The sequence below is a fragment of the Archocentrus centrarchus genome, chromosome 6, assembly GCF_007364275.1.
Source record: "Archocentrus centrarchus isolate MPI-CPG fArcCen1 chromosome 6, fArcCen1, whole genome shotgun sequence".
NCBI classification, from domain to species: domain Eukaryota; kingdom Metazoa; phylum Chordata; class Actinopteri; order Cichliformes; family Cichlidae; genus Archocentrus; species Archocentrus centrarchus.
The window spans coordinates 16503551-16516367 of record NC_044351.1 but is presented as its reverse complement, the minus strand read 5'-3'; the positions used below and the strand labels follow the sequence as shown (position 1 = coordinate 16516367).

At 39.2% G+C, this 12817-nt stretch overlaps 1 protein-coding gene across 2 annotated transcripts in view; it reads right to left on the bottom strand.

Moving 5' to 3' along the window:
* Positions 1-1065: 1065 nt before the first annotated feature.
* Positions 1066-12817, bottom strand: part of tp53i11b (tumor protein p53 inducible protein 11b) — a 38424-nt gene continuing 26672 nt past the window's right edge. The window contains exons 1-6 of one of the 2 annotated variants that reach the window (XM_030732331.1): positions 11117-11245; positions 6446-6504; positions 6217-6265; positions 5809-5905; positions 4191-4292; positions 1066-3590 (exon numbers count right to left, since the gene is read on the bottom strand). In XM_030732331.1, coding sequence (XP_030588191.1) covers positions 3457-3590; positions 4191-4292; positions 5809-5905; positions 6217-6265; positions 6446-6504; positions 11117-11245 — 570 coding nt within the window. In that variant the 3' untranslated portion in view covers positions 1066-3456. Of the gene's footprint in view, positions 3591-4190; positions 4293-5808; positions 5906-6216; positions 6266-6445; positions 6505-11116; positions 11255-12817 lie in introns of those variants that run through there. The other variant, XM_030732330.1, reaches the window with a different exon arrangement.

The window sequence follows — 12817 nt, the reverse complement described above, 5'->3', positions numbered from 1 at the left end:
ACAACATCGTCTTCTGATAGATTATTAGCAGTCTTATTATCCTGATCGCATCAAGACTGTGCGCGTTTTTGCAGAGATCATACGGTTTTTTTGATTCTCCTGAGAAAACAATACTTTTAAATCACAACATAATAAAATAAATGACCAATCAACATAATATTTAGAGTATTTGCCTGTTTGGCAATGCAGATATCTGCAAATGGCCATATACTGGTGTAATATTACACCAGTATATGGCCATTTGGTCTAACTATACACATGTTGATGGTTAAACCTGAAATAGTTCACACAGCTTCTAAATAAGCCATTGTATGTCATCCCCAAAAAGTAAACCAGGACTCAATAAATTAAATGAAAAAATATGGGGAGAATGCATCCACACTGGGACACATGGGAGTCTTTTGCCTATAAACAACCCTAACTACACACAGCCACACAATCCCCCTATTCACCCTTTGCCCACCATGTGCGTGTAAAGCGGTGAGAGGGGTGCAGGGATGAGGTGGAACGGTTGCTGGATAAGGTGGAATAGGTTGAACAGGATTTCACTGAAATGTATTTGTGCTGATGATCGTGTCACGACATGTTCAACAGCTTCACAACAGAGAACACTAAACAAAACATAGGATTGCACAATGCCGCTCAGATTTCTTGGTTAGACATATTAAAACTAACATGTAGATGGTGTTTTGCGGGGTGATGCATTTGGTCAATTTGAAGGGGATATTTTGTTGAAGGGTCTAAACTTTTAAGGTGGTGTCAGACAGGTGAAAGGGACCAGCAGAGGCTGCACCCTATCATTACTTGTGCATAAAGCAATGATGCATAAAGGGCTCTCCCTGTCTACCAGGCATTAGGCAGTCAGGCAGGTTTCAAGTGGTTGATCTGTCAACCTTTCTTTCAGTTCAGTACATCTAATAAGAGGAAATGCATTCATATTTTTTAAGACATTTTGAGGTGCAATTACCTTGAGATATCACAGTGAGTATTAATAAAATGAATGGCTACTGACAGCCCTGTATATTTATTGCAAAAGGACAATGAGGAACAAGGTGACTGCATCCATTTTCAAGTCTTCAAAATAAACAATGGCATTCTTTATTTCAAACTGTATAATGGAAATCAATAGCAATGCATTTTTGAGGTACAATATACCATATAAATACATAAAAAAAAAACAATGCTACAACTTGAAACAGTTGGACAAGTTATTCTATTCACAACAGTAGAACATATGATGGACGAGGGCGGGAACAGATGGCTCAACTTGCCATGTCTTCAAACTTTAAGAACACTGGTTGTTCATGAATGTTTTGACTAATTTATGTCAGAGAACCAGAAGATGGAAGAATCACGTCTTTGCCGTCGTCCTCCTGCCCGCCCATCTCTTCAAAAATAGCCTACGCTGTAGATCTTTGAACATTTCTCAAAGCTGATGATTTGAGGACCCGTAGTACTGAGGTAAATGGAATGGCATTTTTTCCTTGAACTCCATAATTATCATGCTAGCCAGGACAGAGCAGTTCAGGTTGAGGAACACGTCACTCGGGAGAGCTACATCTAATTAAACCCTGGCAGAAGGATAATTACTACTTTTCAGGGGTACAGGAGACCTCACCCATGTTTCGCATTCCCCGTCTGAACTGAAAGCTCGCCCCAAGTAACGAGCACATCTGCCTTCAGCGCCGGACTGCAAACCCACAATCACTGTGACCTCAGGACCACTCCCTTCCAGGGCAGGACTCAACGTGGTCATTTGTAACAATACGGACTACCTTTGGAGACCTACACTATGTTCCTTTTTGATGCAGAGTTTACAAATGAGTTGCCCATCTTTGGGAGTGCTTCTCTCGCTCTCTCAGGTCTTAGGTGCTGAGTATGAGTCAAGAAATAAGACTGCCGGCACAGCTCGAAAACCAAGCTGTGATATGATGTTCCTGAGGGCATGAGGAGGATTTGGAGGTAGCAAATGTATTCAGCAATTGGTGACAATTGTCAGATATCTGCTTCAAATGGTTTTAAACCATAAAGTCAACTATCTGCTTTTTTAATTAATTTTTGCTGTTTTTGGTTAATTCATCGATTCACTGCTTTTAATTGATAGCTTTGCTTTCCCATGTTTTCTTTCTTCTGATTGTAGCTACCTGCTGTAAAGTTTGAGCCATTTCTTTGGGTGGATTACATTGCATGCATGCAGTCAAAACACAAGCATCACTTAAATAGGTACAAAATAAGACACACCATTTACCCAATACGGAACAAGGTCCCTGTTTGGTTCACAAGAACACCACATCATTTTATTTACATATGTACAAGGAAGCAGGACGCAGTGTTGATCACTGTTCTTTTAAGTAGTTTTAAGGCAAGACTAAAGATATGGTGTGTATAAAAAACTGTGCTACATCACTAAAGAAGCTCAGGTTTGTTTACCCTGCACACTGATGTGGACGGCTTGTAACACTAGCTTTACGGTAAAAGTCAGAATGTTACTTGGGCCCATTATATAGTGCACACACACACACACAACAGAGAGAACTACCCTGTTCCTCTTGTAGGAGTAACTTCACATATGTATTCATCAACATTACATGTATTGATCTCAGTAGTGAAAATATTCCATACAAAACAATTCCCATTTACTCTACTGGAACCTCTACATAAGTCCACTCAAGGAATAGAAAAAAAAATGTCCCTGAAAAGTGTTTAGATTCAATTTTAAATCTGAATATAATTAATGGCCATGACTGAGAGTACATGCTAAACTCTAACAGTTTCCTCAGTGTGCTGACTATGAAAGCCATCAGTTTATAATAGATTTCATTGTCAGTCATTAACATTTGGTTTTTCTGAACCTTAAACTATGCAGTTTTTTTTTTTTTTTGTTTCATTTCATGTGTTCACTGGAAAGCTGTCAGAAAGCATGCACAAGCTCAGGTATTAGCGTACATAATGTGAATTAACATCAACAGCATCAAAAAAAAAGAAACAAATGACAGCACAAACTTTTGGTCCTCGAGTGTGATTAAGAAACACAGTCGATGCAACTTCTTATGAAACACAAAATACTGAGTCTGGAAATCATCAGCTGTACATGAACAATATAGTCGGGTGTTTATAATTACTCTAATGTTATTAAATATTATAAATCATATAACTCCTTCTTTGTAGTAACTGCACATAGGAGGAATATGGGGTTGAACCTCACAGCCCAGTGAAAGAGTAGTTCACTTTCACTATGAGGTTTATTGTTCTTGTTGCAGAGTCTGGAATAAGAGACTGCTCATCTGTTAAATACTGGGGGTTACATTAGGCTAGGTCCTGTGGAGGGGGGCCAGGGCCATTGACTGACAAGGTAATGCTCCAAGCCCCAATCAAATAATAATCCAAACCTTCTGACCCCGCATTTTGTGATCTGTGCTCAACTGTCCCCAACCTGGAAGTTTTCACACAGGCAGCTCAGATCTTCTTCGGCTTACGGCCCAGGTGGTAGTAGTAAGCCATGGTGACCAGCAAGAAGAGCACTCGACTGAGGAGAAGAAGCATGGCAGCGTTGGGCAGGATGCCAATCTCCATTAAAGTAATGGATGTCACTGAAACCACAAATACACATTTACTTAAATTAGATCCTCTAGGATAACAGACAACAGCAGACTCTGTAACAAATTATCAAATCAATTATCAGTTTGTATTAGACAAAGAGTGTGTATAATTCAAAGCTACAGTCTTCAGGACAAAATTCCCTTCTTGTAATTTCATATTGTGTTAATTTCCTGAGCAGGTATGGAAAGAGAGAGTAACACAAAAAGGGAGGTTTTTATACAAACTATGAAAAAAGTCTGTGAAAAGATCACTGAAGCCTAACACTGGCTTTTTTGCCAAAAAAAAAAAAAAAAAAGTTGAAATTTTTGATGAAAAAGAGCTACTTTAATACCCATACAAAACATGCTTCACTGTACACATGAACATAAAAGTACTGTTTTAAGATTAAACTGAAAAGGTGTCCTTTGAAGTAATAGAAGGCTGTGATACCTCACACTGAACACAAGAGGGCACTCCCAACACATTTATTTTATTTTTGTTTTTTTGGCAAATGCTCACACGTGGACAACAGCAGCCATCTCCATGAGGCAGAAACTGACAAACAGAGATGAAGAGAGCTGCTTTGTTAAACTATGTGTAGGAAAACTCACCTAGAAACTGAACAGCAAAGTAACAAGCTTCACTGAGCAGAGTCCACTGGATGATGACCTTTTCTGCTGTGTAGAGTCCATTCCACATGATGAGGGACAGGCCTATAAAAGGATGCAATGAAAGGGAATTTATAGATTCGGGGGCATGGGAATGAAAACAGAAAATAGTAGGAAGCTCAGGCAGGAAGACTCCTACATGTCCAAGAGAATTTCCACTAACAAAACTACAAGAAATCCTGACACCGTGTGCACATGTCGCTAACCGGCCTGTTGATTCAGCTCCGACTCGCTGATTGTGATGAATGTTTGAGTGTAATCATTTCAGACCCTGCTCTTCTTCCTGTTCATTTTCCTGAATTTCACTCCCACCCACAGAGAACAGTGAGGCTATGGAAACAAGAAGGGGTAGGCTGAAAGGTGGGAGGGCTGATGGACTGCATCCTCTCCCTGCCTGGTTCCATCTGTGCACCAGATGAGACCCCATCCTCGCCCCCTTACTGCACCTTGTCTGACAAGACATCACCCTCTTTCTTTGCTAATCCCCACAGTACGCTTGACATTTATAATAAAAAAAGCCAGTTGGGGGGGGGGGGTCTTATAAAACATCATTAGGTCATAATCAGGCTGAGGTTTAGCTTAGATTTGTTCAGATTTTACATTTTGGATTTAACACCGTATTAAGTCTTTACCTTAGTATCAGTACTACCCATTGGCTATATGAAGTCTAGGTGCTGGCATTTTTGACACATTATGACCTGATTTAGCAAACTAAGTGAAAATGACAACCTCGCAAAATGTACTTACACATTAAAGCCTTCACGATTTGTCTTTCCCATCACATGACAACCTGTGTGATAGCAGCCCCTCTGTCACAGTCCCATAATGTGTCTCTTCACAAACAAACCCTGCAATCACCTGACTGACAAGCCCTCTCTCCAACTAAAGCCCATTAAAATAATTGCTCACATCTCAGACACACTGAATCTTATCTTTAAGATGGGAGCTGAGCAAAAACGTCACTTGAGGTCTCATGTGGATCAAGTGGCATTTTTTTTTTTTTTTTTTTTAAAAAACACAATTTTTTTTTCCTTTTTTTCTAAGCAACTGAGTGAGCAAACAGCAAAATTTGAATGTAGAGTAATACACCGCCTCTTCTTTTAGTTCCAGGCTAACTCACACACAATACGCTGACTGTTCTGCCACTTTGTTCCCACTAGACCTAAATCTTATATACACAGCTGCCAAAAAAAAAAAAAAAAAAAAAAAAGGCAACTGTGGCCATTCTGGAGAACTGGTCTTTACCTCATAGAAAAACAGAACTTAAATTATGTAGCCACGACTGGTGGCCTGAAGGAATGATTTTGAAGGAAGAAGAGAGCCCTTTATACAGTATCCGAGTGTTTGAATCGAAATGAATGCATTAGAAGCCGTTAACACAAGAGACTGCATGCAGTTGAGCAGTGTATATTTTTAGCATTAAATAAATATTAAAACATCGTGTGTGCATCAGTGCTGCACGGTGAATGCACTCGCTCAAGCAAGTATATTCCCCGCGCAGTAGCATGAATAGCTTTATGAATGAATTATCTGCACATCTTTCTTGCGACTTCAGACTTACTGAGCAATGCTCCTCCATAAAGGCGAACAGAGATGTTAGTGGTAGAGAGCTCCTCCTCAAAAACAACCTCATATAGCTGGTTGGGAAACACCAGAGCCTGTGTAGGAAAGGATAAAAAGCACAACACAGCTCTGTCATATCGACACAACAGCATTCTGTGCTTCCCAAAGTCTTCCTATTTTTGGGCTAGTATCACAGTGAATGCCCTCAAGGATATTGTGAGTGTAGATGGTGAGGCTAACAAAGGCGGAGCTGTTTACCCAGATGTCCCTCACTGATAACTTTGAACAGAACCTACAGTAACTCAGTGCTGGGTTTGCATAACGTGGTTTTTCACATTTCTAAAAAGATCCCCCCCACCATACATTTTGAAAATGAATAGAAGGCTTTAAAAGTCACCAGTCTTACCATCAGGGCCATAGCTGTGAAACCCACTGCAGAGATGAGTATCCACACCCTGAGAAGAGAGACAGTACATGACATGCTACGCCCTTCCTGCCACAAATTCAGACTGTAGATTGGTATTGTCAGTTTGCAAGATATTAAAAGACTGCCAGTGACACACGGATGACCTAACACAGTCTGCTGTGTTAACTGAGTGTTGTGATGTTGAGTAACTGAGCAGTTGAAATCTCACCTCAGCCCGACAGGCTCTCGCACTGCAAACTTCATCTCATTTCCGAGCATCTGACTGATCTATTAGGAAAAACGGGAAGACAAAAGAAACAGGAAATGAGTTATGAGAAGGTAAATGTAATCACAATCATGTCATAACAAATACATGCTACGACTACCTTCAACAAAACACCACATAAACAGGAAGAAAGAGTACTCCAGAGGTGTATTTGATGTAGCTAATGGAAAGAAGCGAGAGAAAGGAACACAAAGGTCAAGTGTCAGAGGAAGGTCTCTTAAGATGTTAATTAGAGACTGGAAATGTTCTCGCCTTCTTAATCACCTCCTAAAGACTGACCGTATGTCACAATATCTCTTAAGTGAATTCTAGATTAATAATTGACTACCATGTCAATGCCAGAAGAAAAGTATTATCTACAATAAATGAATGCTGGCAACAGCAGCGCCACATCATAATCAATTTATAATCCTGGAAGCTTGAAGCAGCTAGTGGGAAAAATGTTTGACAAACTGAAAACTAAGCGTGACATGCCATTTCTTAATGACCAATTGTTCATTCCAGCTGAATACAAGGACAGATAGCAGTAAATATTTCATGAAACGCCACACAAAAATAATCTTAGCACACAGCAATATTCTGAGGACACACCCAAATGCTTTCATTGTAATAGCTGTGAGGATATACATCTCTTATCACAGATGAGATTAGAAGCTGGAATACTAATAAGCAGCAATTTTATTTTCGAACTAAGGGCTGCTGAAATTTAAATTAAAGGATTAGCATGTTACACAGAGTGTGGAGCACATCTGGCAATCAATTCATCACTTACAGGGATGTATTATGATAATTTCAGGCTCCATATTATTTATAGCTGGACTCCTGGATTGGAGCTGCTTTAAGAATGCCTGTTTAATCTATAATGGGCCCTTGGTGCAGCCTCTCAGTTTAGCCACTGTCTAAAAAGTGCAATTTAAGCACTTCTCCTTTCTTTTGATGGTGCCTCTGTGCTCACAGGCAGAGCTATGTGCCCCAGAAGACAATTTTATTATAAAGACATCACAATGATCCCAGAGCAGAAAAAAATAAAAATAAAACCTGTCTGAAATTGAGTGCTTACAGCAGACGGAAGCCTGATCTCTTGGCTCAGAGGGATTACTTGAACATATGCTGACCTTATTCTTTAAAACTTAGACAACATTTAATATGAGATCCACCTTTGGAATAGTATCTGTGTGAAATAAATAAGACAGACATAATAGGTCCATTTTAATCAAAGAAAATGTGGAACATTTTCTGGTTCCAGACCCTTAAAAGTGAGGATTTATTCTATTTTTGTCTTATATTGTTCAGATTGTTGGTTAAATTAAAACAAGCAATTACTTTGGCTTGTGAAAGCATCACACATGATATTGCATTCCTAGTCATTTCTTCTGCAAGAATAAATAGAAGAAACAAGCTCAGAAATGTTGCTAACAGATTCACAAGCAGGAAGGAAAACAAACTGTCCCAGATAACCACAGAGGGCAAGTAAAAAAAAAAAAAAAAGTTTTCTGCATGAACAGACAGGAACCCACATAGAAATTGCAACTGCTGGCTGGCTGTGAAGTTGAATACCTTCATCCAAGCCCCACCCCCCCACGTTTCATCTTATCCTTAACATGAATGATTTTCCTTCATCATAAAACATCTCTTCCCTCAAAGGGTTCTTGTGTTGGAGTCAGATATAGCATCACACGAAACTAAAAATACACTGAAGTACGAAAACTTCTAAAGGAGAGGAGATGAATCATTTTCTGGCTACGAGTGTTTACAGAGAACTCGGAATCAACTAGAAAGTGGATTTCTGTTTAAGAAGCCTGTGAAAAGTTCGTGTGAATGAAACAATGATTGATGTCCTATCAAACACATGGGTTTTCACTGCTTTTTGCCTTCTGTCACTTTCCACAAGGTAAATGGTAATAAGTGTAATATCTGGACCATTTTCAAAACAAACCATATTTCAAAGAGTTGGTGCATTACATCATACTTATTATACAATACAAGCAAGACCTAATGTCACTGCGGGATGGCTTTTTTGCAGAACGTATCATTAAACATGATTTTTTTTTTCCCTTTGCCTTCAGCGCTGAGATGTAACTTTGCTCATATTTGTGAGCTTTCTGTGAAATCACATGATATTAATTTTGAATGTTATACATCTACATTTGTTGTGTTTGAAGAGTTTCATAACTTAATAAGTAATTTACAACCACGAGCTGATTTGTAATTCACAGTATTTTGACCTAAAAATAACCTTAATTATGTGGAAATGGCTTCAAATGCGTCACTTTAATGCAGACAATAAACACATTGATGCAAATGCATACACATGAATCAGCACCCTTATGTATTTGGTTTAAACAATCTTTGGTGTATACACAGACTGATGTGACTGGACTTGTTAAGTAGCTTTATAGAACCCGTATTTTATGAGGTCAAAAACAGAAAAGAGGAAGACTGGGAAAACTGTGCCTAAACTGAAATGGGGAAAAAAGGAAGCTTATTTTTTTTAAGTTCTTAAATTGCATAAATTGCTTCTTAAATTGAAGATGGCTGCTGCAGTCTTTGATTTGATTGCATTAAGTCTTGCTCAAAGATAAACTTCTAAAATTACATTTTTAAAAGAGTTACAGACTAGCTTCATTACATCCCTCCTTGCACTGCAGCTGAAGCGTCTGTACATGAATCCATCTGTGCCAGCTGTGATCACATGACCAGGTGAATCAGCCTTCCTGTGCCTGTGGTTTCAGGGGCTGTTTTTGACAGGAACACATAAATATTCATGACTGGCATGAGAAATACTCATACTCTGAAAACTGAGCGTCAATTGATGGCGCTGGGCTGGCTCGGGGGCAGAGTATGGCGGAAGGCGGCCGAGGGGAGAGAGGGAGAAACAGGAAAAGAAACAAATACACAATGTTGTTTGTGCTGAGAGAAGCTTTATCACAGCTGCTGCGGCCTTGCACTGTCATCAATCACTCATTCAACTATTTAGTAAACAAAGAGCAACTTTTCAGCCAAAGACGATGAAAAATATTTAGCTGTTACCAGCTCGAGTATCAGTATGTCAGTTGTGCAGTTACATTAAGTAGAGGATTATCATCATTTTATGTCTCAGCTGTCATCACTGAGGATTCAAAATATGCATATAAAACACTTTGATATGTTCTATTCATGAAGGCCTGGGTTTATTCTGCCAAAGCTTGGTTGTTGTGACATCCCATTAGCACTCAAATACTCTATCACTGAATTAAACAAGCTGTCGGTAACAGTACAGCAAAGAAAGGCGTTATCTCGTCACTCAGTTGCACCTAGATAAAGTAGCGCAGTAATGCACTACTGTCTTTCTATCCCTTGAATAAGAACAGTATTCTTATCTCTAAGTAGTAGAAGAAGCAGGAAGGCACAGTGAACAGAGCGCAGGAGCACTTCCCTCTATTGTTTACAGAGACCACAGGGATGGAGTCAACAGCTTCCTCTACACAAAGTGTTGTTCCATTTATCCTTGCCATACAAAAGTAACAACACAATGGAGAATAAGAATAAGTGAACAATTATTCTGTCAAAGCAACAATTTGATTCTAATTTAGGTCAATGTCACAGTTAAACAGGGAAACCCATTTTTCAGAACAGCATGTACAGTACAGCCTATTAACCAAACTGTTTAACTGTAGTTTGCATACCCTGTTGCTGGTTCACAATGCAGTCATTACAGTCTGTATGCAACCTCAAGACTTAAGAGAGGAACCGAGACATTAGTGCCAGTCTTTATTGGTCTATTTTTCTATCGGTACCCTCCTGGAAAGGTTTCTGAGTGGCAGATGTCAGGGTTCGGCTCCGTGCTAAAACATTGAGAGAGAAAACAAACACTCAGGAGAGCTGAGAAAAGGGGGGCTGACATCACATCACGAACTATCAGCCACCACCGTATGCCTGCTCCCTTCTGTTCCTTTTTCTCACTTGCATGTTAATGAATATTTCAGTGAGGAACAATCTGCTATGCCCGTGCTCACTGTAATGCAGTCTGATAATGAAACCAAAAAAAATGTAAAATAAATCTAAAATCTTGATATTAGAGCGCAGTGAAATAGATGAAATTATTGCCAGTGTGCAACTGTGGAACTTGATATTCAAATATGATACTGCATCTCCTAACATATACTAGCATGCGTGCTGTTGTGTTTTCGTATGCGTTGTCCATACTTATGTGCAAATGCATGCGATGCAAAAACAGAATACATGAGATACAAGAGGCAGGAAGTCTCTCGGGGGACCCAGTCAGATCTCAGCAGAGCTGCTAGAGCTTGGTGGATTATGTGATCTAGATTTACTGAACCATAAAGAGCAAATGCACACAACGGGACACGACAAGTGTGATAAGCCAATTAGCAGCCCACTGCAGCTTTTAAAAGAATCCATAGCTCTTCTCAGGGCTAGCAAATGCATTTGTGGTGGAGAGCCATTTGTGCTTCTGCAGTACTCTAATATTTGTTTAACTGGTGATAGTTTAACAAATGCACTCATATTTAAAGCCAAGTTATTTGTTGCACTGATGCACAAGCCATTTCAGTGTGTATTACTGCTTATATTGATTCAAACTGACTGGAATACATTCATGTGAAGCAATCTGACCTTTGAGCGGTGCACTTCGCCATCATCATCCTCGCCACCAACTCCAAGGATCTTCCGGCTCTTCAGACGGCTTATCAAGTCCGTCTGACTGTGCTTCTTCATTAGGGGAGCAGGAGGTTTAGATGCCATGGTGCACACCTGACACAAAAGTGAAAAGAGAGACACACGAATGTGTTGTTGTTAGAGGGGATAAAAGATGAAATATTATTTAATAAGTAGCACAGAAAGAGGCCAGAAGAAGGACAGATTTAATTTGTTCTCCCCCCCCCCCCCCCCCCCCCGACCATTTATATGAACAACATCAGTGGAGTTTTCCCTCCATTATTTTACTCCTCTGTCTGAAGACGACATCTCTATCACATCCTCAATTCCCTTGGGGATGTGACTTATGCAACACAATTACGTAATGCGGGTCTAGCAAATACAGGCAAGCCATAAAACCTTCCTCTTAAGTCAGGCTGGAAGCAAGAGCCAGCTGTCCTCTATATCTGCTGAGAGCCCAACAGACGCAGGTGGCTGCCTAGAGAATCACAGGATCCAATAGTGACACACATGTAGAAACACCCCCCCGGGCCCTATACACAAGCAGTCTATGTGGGCCCCCTTCCTTTCTTGATCCATATCACACACATTATTTTTTTTGAGCCAACAACTGTATGCAACAATCTGTAGGGGTTATTAAGGGTAGCCAGTATATACCATGTCCTCATTTCTTCATATACTGTAGTCTGTATCGCATTCTCACTACACTGATATTAGCCTCTTCACCTGCTAACAGTCTAATACTGCTTTCAACCTTTTTGGTGTTAAGGTACATCGGAGGTCAAGGCACACCTTACTTGTTCTCAATAATGTAATTATCTTCAGAATTGTGAAAGCTTGCTTAAGTCTCCAAATGCATTTGTTTATGAAACTATAAACATAAAAACTATGGTATCTTGGTTGAGTAGGCAGATTCACGGTATGTTAATTAAAAGTTAAAATACACTGGATTAAATGTGATTTAATGATATGAAACAAAACAGGTGTTTTTCTGTTACTGTTCTTTTGAGGTTTATCAAACAAAAGTTAGAGATATCATATACAGCAGTCTGATGGTCTTGCAGATACTAGATTATTTAATGGTACATGAAAACATTTGTGAGAGTACACGCACGAGTTATGTGTCTGCTCCCTGGTGGCATTTCATTAGAACTGGCAAAAGCTAACTAAATGCAGCCATCCCCATAAAACTGACTACTTACAATTGTTTTTTACTTTTATTTTTTTCATTAAGAAGCGGCGTCATTGTGGTATTTTAAAATGCTGGTTTAATCAGTCTGAAACAGACGCACTCCCTAAAAATGCCTTGGTTACATCTAGAGCTGCAGCTATCAATTATTTTAGTCATCAAGTATTCGAGCAATTATTCCTTTGATTAATCGGATAAGAAATACTTTTGTCTTATTAATGAACAATAATAAATATTCAAAGAGAAAAACAGGTCTTTTAAAAATGTACTGCGCATTGGTTTCTATTTAAGAAACTGCAATTGCAGTTTAACAGTTTGACTGCACACATTTGTCAAAAAACTATACCTTTTCATTGTTTTTGTGTGCCATATTAAAATTATATTTTTTAAAGAAAACATTTTCTTAAATCCAAAAATAAATCATCACAAGTACAGACGTCAAATACAATAAGGTATCCATACAATCTAAA